The sequence below is a fragment of the Ranitomeya variabilis genome, chromosome 1, assembly GCF_051348905.1.
Source record: "Ranitomeya variabilis isolate aRanVar5 chromosome 1, aRanVar5.hap1, whole genome shotgun sequence".
Classification (NCBI taxonomy): Eukaryota; Metazoa; Chordata; class Amphibia; order Anura; family Dendrobatidae; genus Ranitomeya; species Ranitomeya variabilis.
The window spans coordinates 853862804-853872822 of record NC_135232.1 but is presented as its reverse complement, the minus strand read 5'-3'; the positions used below and the strand labels follow the sequence as shown (position 1 = coordinate 853872822).

General features: G+C 42.2%; 1 protein-coding gene across 2 annotated transcripts in view; it reads left to right on the top strand.

Moving 5' to 3' along the window:
* Positions 1–330: 330 nt before the first annotated feature.
* COX18 (cytochrome c oxidase assembly factor COX18) overlaps positions 331–10019 on the top strand; it is a 28155-nt gene continuing 18466 nt past the window's right edge. Inside the window, exons 1-3 of one of the 2 annotated variants that reach the window (XM_077276848.1) lie at positions 331–735; positions 6269–6758; positions 7377–7477. In XM_077276848.1, the coding sequence (XP_077132963.1) occupies positions 6279–6758; positions 7377–7477 (581 nt within the window). In that variant the 5' untranslated portion in view covers positions 331–735; positions 6269–6278. Of the gene's footprint in view, positions 736–6268; positions 6759–7372; positions 7478–10019 lie in introns of both variants that reach the window. The other variant, XM_077276857.1, reaches the window with a different exon arrangement.

Genomic DNA, 10019 nt, shown 5'->3' with positions numbered 1-10019 from the left:
GCCCCCTCACAGGGTGTTACAGGCACACGCCCCCACACGGTGTTACAGGCACACGCCTCCCCACAGGGTGTTACAGGCACACGCCCCCTCACAGGGTGTTACAAGCACACGCCCCCTCACAGGGTGTTACAGGCACACGCCTCCCCACAGGGTGTTACAGGCACACGCCCCCTCACAGGGTGTTACAGGCGCACGCCCCCTCACAGGGTGTTACAGGCGCACGCCCCATCACAGGGTGTTACAGGCGCACGCCTTCCCACAGGGTGTTACAAGCACACGCCCCCTCACAGGGTGTTACAGGCACACGCCCCCTCACAGGGTGTTACAGGCACACGCCTTCCCACAGGGTGTTACCCGCACGCCACCCCGGTTCCTGCTGTATAAGGCCGTAGTAACAGCCCACACAGCAGCACTAAAGTGGCGAGAGAGCGGGCATGTTATTAGCCAGCCGCTGCACACCTAACACAAAACCACTGTAGTGTTCACACAGCGAGAAGCTGAGCGCCGCCATCACAGGAAGCTATGTGGTGACGTCACTGATTCGCGCCGCCTGCACTCAGGAAGCCGCACAATGATGTCTGCGAGGATTGAGAACCTCCCGTGATCATAGAGTTAGAAGAGCGCACGTGACTGATGCAAGCGAGGTCAACCCGGTAACTCTGTATGACGGCGCCATCTGGCGGCTGCATTGTGGTACTGCAGGCGTGGGGGACTGATTGAATGGACGTGTTTCCAGTAAGTGACTGGCGTGTCATACTCTGCGGTGGGTCAGGGCTCCTATGGAGGGCTCAGTCATAGAGCTCAGGGTCAGATTGCTGCAGAGACACACCAGGGGTAGTAGTGATAGCCCAGCATGCCAGCTCCTCATCTCTGTGCCATGCACTGGGTAGAACACTTGTGCACACGATTATTTCCTATTATTTCTGCAGTGGAGACTTTCTACTCTTAATTATATTATTTTGTGCATGTTTTATATGGATATGAGTCATTTCTACACAATTTGTACCCTGATAAATAATCACATAGTTCTGGGGAACATTTTATTCCCAGGGTATCTGCGGCATCCATAGGGGCACTGCCCTCTGCAGCAACACCCCGAACGGATCCATGCACTATACTGAGGCCACAGAGCTAACTCTGTTCAGCGGTTTCCTTCTTTTCAGAAGTCCACATTTTATGCTCACCTAAAAAGGCGACACTGCTGGATCATAGGGCAGACGGCTTCCACAGTGCCTCCATCTGCCTCATTACATGGAATCTTCCATCGAGGGTTCTGCCTGAATCACGTATTTCAGAGATTTACACGGAAGCCCCGGTGGTAGCTTTCAGAGCAGAGCGCGGGATAAATGTGTGCCGAGCCCTACTGCGATCTTTGGGAGCCAGAATGAAAAAATCAACTTCAGGTGAAGAGTTAATTTTATTTTTTACTCTGTTCCTCGTGCAGTATAAGTGATTAGGCGACTTTATTCTTCACGTCGGTGCGATTACAGTGATACCAGATTTATATCGGGTTTTTATGTTTGACATTTGTCAGACTCTAAAAGACTTTTTATTTTTTGCAAAAACTAGTTTTTGCATCGCCACATTTTCAGAGCTATAATCTTTCCATATTTTGACCAACAGAGTCATGTGAGGGCTTCCTTTTTTGCGGGACGAGCTGACATTTTTATTGGTACCATTTTTGGACACTTGCCATTTTTCGATCGGTTTCTGTTCTGATTTTTGCACTTTCTGCAGTCTTTTTTCTTGTAAAGCATGGTAAGGCAGGAGTTTTGCTTTGCCTTATAAATGGTCAGCGCTGCACTGACACACAAACATGCTACACCATGCTCTTTCTTTAATGAATTAAAAATAATAATTATGGATATCAAGGAGCTGGATCTTCCTTCATGATTGGTTTTCCTGCTGCACCGCTGTCTTCCGTGCTCCAGATTCCTGTCTACATGTGAGTGAGCTGACCAAACAGCTTTTTTTTCTCTTCTGTATGCTCTGAACATGGTGTAAGCAAGTTTGGTAGCTATGGTGACCCGGATGTTGTCATGATGACATCAAGTCACCATGGCAACGATCTGCCCCTCGCGATGATGTTGCTGGGGCGCTGATCGGAGAGCAGAGGGGGGTTCCTTCTCTCTGCTTGCCTGCTAAACACTGCTGTCAATATCGATTGCCGTATTTAGAGGTTAAATTGCCGAGAGCAGTGCAGGCCCCACTCCTGCACTGAGTGCCAGGTGTCAAAATCAGCTGACACCTGGCGCTGAGCGTGCACCCACAGCGTTTGTGCGTGCAAAATCAGCATGACATATCCATACTTCTAAGGTCAGTAATTACCAGGTGACCTGGACATATGGATACATCAAAGGTCATAAAGGGGTTAAAACACCACTCCAGCGTTTTGTTTTTTTTCAGCACTGGAGTAGCGCTTTAAATGTAAGTCCCCTGCCCCTTGTAATATACTCACCCCCCGGCATCTTCATCATTTTTCGGCGTCTCTCCGGTCCTGCCGCACCATATTGTGACAGTAGCTTCTGACTGGCCAGAAGTCAGAAGCTATGTCTCTAGCTCTCAATGCAAGTCTATGAGAGCCAGAACAAGGATCTCATAGACTTGTATTGAAGAGTGACCTTTGGCGCCTCCATGGAGCACTAGTCGCTTTTCGCTGGTGACCATCAAGAGCGGTGGCGAAAACAGATGAAAACGCCAGAAGGTGAGTAGGAGACAGGGGGCAGGTCAACTACATTTGAATCACCACTGCAGCAGTGTAATATAACAAAATATTGGAGTGGTGCTTTAAATGCTGTAGGACTGATGGACTGCCCTCGAGATATCTGACATGTTATACATCAACACTGCTTTGTGAAGCCCTGTAGGACTGATGGGTTGTCCTCCAGAAAACTGACATGTACACGACCTCAGCACTGCTCTATTTAAATTTTATAAGAGTGATGGACTGTCCTGCAGATGCCTGATGTATGTACACTGATGGCCAAAAGGGTAGCAATGATTTGAACTTTTGACTTTGAGACTCTATATCTCACCTTACACTAGTGCTTTGAATGTGAGACTACCATCATTTATAGACAATCATCTTGGCTATCTCATACATACATTTGACTTACAACTATTTTGCATATGAATAGTTATGCAGACACTTGTCATGTCGCTACATTGTTACTGCTTTGCTCCAGGCGGTGGAAAATTTTTCTTTTCCTGTATACCACAAATTACAAACTTTTCTCAGTTCCCTAATAAATCAGTGTGTTATTAGGTTGATTCCCAAGCGAAAGGTCACTGGTTCAAATCAAGGCACAGCCATGAAGAAGATTTCCCAAGAAAGAGAAACCGCGTCATCCAGCTCATTGATAGCGGTCTCTCGGCCAGGAAAATTGCCAACCTACATCATGTGAGTGTCATGACAGTTGGTAGAATACGAAATGAAATCCATCCATTCAAAAGCCAAGAGAAGGACGTCCAGGCAAAATATCAGAGTCAACAAGTCGACTTATCAGAAGGTCTATCAGTTCTGGCGCAACAAACACGGCAGTGGAGGTGGCTCGTCTGCTTCGTAATAGTGAGATCGACTTCGATATTATCATAAGCGTGGGCTTGAGTTTGAAAAAAAAAGTACGAAAAGTGGACAGTAGAAGATTGGAAACAGTGATTTGGAGCGATGAGACGAAAGTATAGGCTCTGATGGGTGCCAATAGGTATGGAAGAAACAAGGGGAAAAGGGGTTAATGGAAAGAAAAATTGAAGAAACTGTCAAGTTCGTTTGAGAAAACCTGATGATATGGGGTTGTTTCATAGCAAAATCGTTGGATACTTGACTAGGATCCATAGTGGTCTCAATGCTGAGCTTTATGTGAGTATCCTGCAAGATAAGTTACTTCATACTCTTGAGTACTATTGGTATAATAGCAGGACAACGACCCGAAGCATACACCAAGATTGGCGAAAGAATGGTTCAGTGACAATCAAGTAGAGGTGCTGGATTGCCCCCACAGTCCCCAGATCTCAACCCAATTGAACACTTGTTGGTAGAATTGAAGACTAAACTGTTTACGTACCCAAGTGAGTCGACCAGTATGCACCAACTTTGGGAATGTGTAGAAGAGACCTGGGATCAGATTTTGGTCGAGACATGTTTGAATCTGAGCGAGAGCATGCCCAGAAGTATTCAGTCAGTGTTGAAAACTACAGGTGGATTTACAAAATACAGACTAACTAATAAACATTAAAATTTAGATTTTTAGGAACAAAACAGTAACAATGCAGTGACATGACTAAAATTTGAGCAACTAATCGTGTGCAAAATAATTGCAAGTTAAATTTATGTATGAGATAACCAAGATGATTGTCCATAACATGATGGTAGTCTCACGTTCAAAGCAGTAATGGATGGTGAGATATGGAGTCTGAAAGTCAAATGTTCGAAACATTGCTACCCTTTTGCTCGTCAGTGTTTGACATCAGCACTGCTTCACTCAAGCTATAGGACTGATGGACAAAGCCAAGTACAGTGCTCAACTATCTCCATCAGTTTCATGTGCATGTGTGACCCCCCCGCTCCATTGAAACACTGCTGGAATGGGGACTCACAACCCCTGTTCTAGTAATCAGCTGAAACCCCAGCAATCATTATCTATCCTGTAGTTTGTTCTGTGTGGTATATATATATATTTTTTGTGGGTTTATCGTGCAGATCTGCTCAACAGTGGGCATTTCTGAGAATCCAAGGAAGGGTGCACAAAATTTGTGCTGGGTCAGGTGGTTTCTCCTGGATCTACTCCTGCCAAAATGCATTTAGCCTGATACGCAACCCATGACTACTGTAAACTCACTTCCTTGGAAAAAAAATAATTGTCCTCCGCTAGTGAGTCTCCAGCATTGTGGACCTTATGCCAATCAGAATAACCTTTCTCAGCCTTCTCGGAGTATAATTCTGCTTTAGAGCTTGGGATATTTTAGACTGGAGCTACATGACCACATTTAGTTGTAGCCCAGGATTACTGACTAGTGATCACAAAGTTTCAATGTTCCGACTTTCTAAAAAAGCCTGATATTGTTTGTGATTATCACAAACCTGATATTGTTCTTCTTTAAGGAACCTCAAATTTCCCATCACTCACAAGAAAGTAAATGTCTCCTTTTAGCTTAGTTTTAAGTTTTAAAGGAGGCGTCTGGTACTAAAAATGTTATCCTTAATATGCCATTGTGACTAGCTGAGTATTTCTTCATTTACATTTATTCAAACTAAATGTACCCTTCTGCCAATATTGATCTTGGTCAAGTCATACTCTGCTCTCAGATGCCCTCCACTGCTGATGGCATTCCATTCCAATGTCCCATCATGCCAAGCACAATTTCAAACAGTTCTGAGAGCAGGACATCGTGACCATGATGAATATCGACAAAAGGGTTTGTTTGTTTTTTTTAAATTAATGCAAATTCGAAAAAGGCTTGGATGGGATATTAGGGCTAAGGTGGATCTAAACTTCATTGCATTAGTTGAAACCTTCAAAAAGAGCCTGAAGACCCACCTCTTCCGACAAGCGTACAACCTGCAGTAACCACCGATCAGCCAAACCGCTGCATGACCAGCTCTACCCTCGCCTACTGTATTCTCACCCATCCCTTGTAGATAGTGAGCCTTCGCGGGCAGGGTCCTCTCTCCTCCTGTACCAGTTATGACTTGTATTGTTTAAGATTATTGTACTTGTTTTTATTATGTATACCCCTCCTCACATGTAAAGCGCCGTAGAATAAATGGCGCTATAACAAGAAATAATAATAATAATAATTAGTTTGTATTGTGTAAGCCCTTAATTTCCCTGCAGATTGATGGAGGTCCATGTCCGGAGACCCCTTCTGATTGTTCAGAAGTGCTGAGCCTGGGAGGCAGAAGTTCTCACCTTCTGCCTGAGTTCATAGAGCGGAGCACAGACCAATAGACTGTCTATTGACACCATATGCCACTCTGTAGACGCTCAGGCAGGACGTGAGCACTCCTGCCTTCAGAGCTGTGCACTTCGTCTTTTGAGCAATCAGTGGGAGTATCAGGACTCTATCCTTCACTGACCTACAGAAATGTAAGGGCCTACACAATATAACAGAATGCACTAAAGTTTAGCTACACTTTGTCATTTTAGTATCAGACAACCCCTTTCATGTAGAGTTCCCTTTTTAAGAGGAATTGTCTTACCTTATAAACATTTAATTTGGATAATTGGGTGAATGAAATTTTTTATATACTGTGTATTTTTGCCTTTAGTCTTAGAGCAATGTATTTTAAATGCTTGAAGACCCTGACAACTTGGACCAGAACCACTGAACTTCATTCTTTGAATATATTGTTACCCAAAAGATGTCACCAGGCACGGTCCTTTGGAATCGCCACTATCCAAAAACATCAGCAAGGACTGAAAAATCCAGTGCAGACCTTACCGCACAGCCACAGATGTGTTTCTGTTAATGGCAAAAGTCTTTTGTGTGCAGCATATGTGGCTACTGCACCCCATCACAGGACTATTACCACTACAGGTGTTATTGCCGCTGCTTCGACAGGGCAAGTGAACAGTGATTCTGGAGTATTTGCAAAAATGGCCGACTCTGCTCCTGTTCATTTGGCTGAGAACATGTTAATGTCTGTTCAGGAAGTCACGGGGCTACCATGGTGGGTGACTATAATGTGCACAACAATAGTTCTGAGGACGGCTGTCACCCTCCCTCTGTCAGTATACCAGATGCACATCCTAGGCAAGGTGCGTATTTTACTGCATCATACTTGCTGCAATCTAGTGAATGAGAGTGTCCCATCATTACAAACTCTATATACATTCACTTTACAGAATGAAATATGTATCTGTGAGATGGGGTCTGACTGCTGGAACCCCCCAATCCTGAGAACCAGGGCTCTATAGTCCTTTGTAAATGGAGCCGTGGTAGATTATGCCGCACTTCTGCTCCATTCTCTCTTATTTGGACCGCCGGAGATAGCTGACCTTCGTCACTCCCATGAAAGTGAATGGAGCAAAGGTACGCATGATCAACTACTGCTCTTCTGAGCCCTGGTTCTTGGATTCCGCAGGGGTCCCAGCGTCCGATCCCCCTATTGATCTGGAAGTTAACGTCTAAAATTTAGAATATCCCTTAAAGATTTGGTCTGTCTGTTGTATGTATAAGAGTTAAAATATAGTCTAAAAATGCATAGTCCATATTTGCTGTGTAGGCTATCTACATCTGGTAGTTGAAACAGTTTATTCCTATGTTTCTTTGAGGACTGGGGTCACTGTCAGGGGATGTCTATAGAGGTGGGATGGTGAGTGCAATATTTAGTTACAAGTCCTAATAACACTGACCTCTGTGTTATCTTCAGCTAGGTGGAAAAATTACAACCAGAAATAAAAGATTTAGCAAAGGAGCTACAGTATGAGGTGGCGGTGTATGGGAAGCAGCAGGGCTGGAGTGACAAAGTTGCAAAGTAAGTTTTTTTTAGTTTTCTTATATTTCTTATGTGTTGTGTTTATGTAACTGCAGTTACCTATATTTGTCCAGCACAGTTTTCTGCATATTTGTATTAGAAAACAAGCTTAGTTTTTTTAGGCCCCTAAATGGTAACCCCGACTATAATTATGGTGGCGGACACTAATTGGGGGTATAGGGGAAGCTCAGCAGATGACCACATAATAACAGCGGCCTTCCTAGTGCCCCACATAATAATGCTCATCACTGTGTCCCTTTCTGTAGGAAGAGTAGGATTGATAGCCTTTCTGTAGGAAGCATAGAATTGCTAGCCTTTCTGTAGGAAGCGTAGGATTGAGAGCCTTTCTGTAGGAAGAGTAGGATTGAGAGCCTTTCTGTAGGAAGAGTAGGATTGAGAGCCTTTTGTAGGAAATGTAGGATTGATAGCCTTTCTGTAGGAAGCGTAGGATTGAGATCCTTTCTGTAGGAAGAGTAGGATTGAGAGCCGTTCTGTAGGAATAGTAGGATTGAGAGCCGTTCTGTAGGAATAGTAGGATTGAGAGCCGTTCTGTAGGAATAGTAGGATTGAGAGCCGTTCTGTAGGAATAGTAGGATTGAGAGCCTTTCTGTAGGAAGTGAAGGCTTGAGAGCCTGTTGGTGGGTAGTGTAGGCTTGATAACCTTTCTGTAGGAAGCATGGGCCTGAGAGCCTTTCGGTGGGGAGTGTAGGCTTGATAGCCTTTCTGTAGGAAGTATATTAAAAAGTACACAGACGGACACACCAATAAAACGTAGATTAATATATAAATAAATAGTAATATAGATCTAAGATCAATAATATCGGTGCTCTGTGAAGAAATAGTGAGTGAACACTAAAGTATGAAAACAAACACTATAACCAAGACTTGGAACGCCAGAAGGAGTGAATCCACACAGAAGATAAATATTAAATAGCCTTTATTATAGTGAGATGGCAACAAGATTATACATAAAAAATGTTAAAAAAATAATAAATAAAAGAACAAGTACGCGGTTTTATGACAGGACAATTTACCAAGAATATATAGTTTTAATAATAAATATATATGGTGACCTCCAGTACTGGTTAATACAGACAGGACGCTAAAAAATGTATAAAAAATGAAGATATAAAAACTAAAAAGATCCCAAAGGACTGTTAGTAATAATATCAGTTTATAGAAATAAAGTGTGTAAAATGAAAAAAAATAATAATATTTAAGATAAACCACAAAGGTTATATTGTTTATCCAAAAAAGTGCCGTTTGTGAAATACAATCTACCCTGTGTAACAATATATGTGTACCATAGATGCGAGTCTATTTTTGACTCACAAGGCACTGGATAAAGTGCATATGTGCAAACAAAAAAATAGTATATAAAAAATGCAAAAGGTGAACTAAATATCCACACGGAAAATGTAACAGCAAACAAACAATATACTAAAATATAGTGCAAAGAAAAAAATTATATATCTATCCACGTGCCACATATGTTAGTGTGCAACTATATGAGAAACACACAGCTATAATATATGGTGTGCCATAAGTATTTCCTCAATGGATGCAGAGCCACAGTGAAAGTAGTACACAGCTGAGAGCAAAGTGAGCACACCAGCAAAGTGCAAGGTGCAGGGTGCAAATAAATAAAAAAATCAAATCACTGTCTGTAAATTACCTCTCGGGAGAATCACCAGGTCCTGACACCGTGCGCGGTGTCAGGACCTGGTGATTCTCCCGAGAGGTAATTTACAGACAGTGATTTGATTTTTTTATTTATTTGCACCCTGCACCTTGCACTTTGCTGGTGTGCTCACTTTGCTCTCAGCTGTGTACTACTTTCACTGTGGCTCTGCATCCATTGAGGAAATACTTATGGCACACCATATATTATAGCTGTGTGTTTCTCATATAGTTGCACACTAACATATGTGGCACGTGGATAGATATATAATTTTTTTCTTTGCACTATATTTTAGTATATTGTTTGTTTGCTGTTACATTTTCCGTGTGGATATTTAGTTCACCTTTTGCATTTTTTATATACTATTTTTTTGTTTGCACATATGCACTTTATCCAGTGCCTTGTGAGTCAAAAATAGACTCGCATCTATGGTACACATATATTGTTACACAGGGTAGATTGTATTTCACAAACGGCACTTTTTTGGATAAACAATATAACCTTTGTGGTTTATCTTAAATATTATTATTTTTTTCATTTTACACACTTTATTTCTATAAACTGATATTATTACTAACAGTCCTTTGGGATCTTTTTAGTTTTTATATCTTCATTTTTTATACATTTTTTAGCGTCCTGTCTGTATTAACCAGTACTGGAGGTCACCATATATATTTATTATTAAAACTATATATTCTTGGTAAATTGTCCTGTCATAAAACCGCGTACTTGTTCTTTTATTTATTATTTTTTTAACATTTTTTATGTATAATCTTGTTGCCATCTCACTATAATAAAGGCTATTTAATATTTATCTTCTGTGTGGATTCACTCCTTCTGGCGTTCCAAGTCTTGGTTATA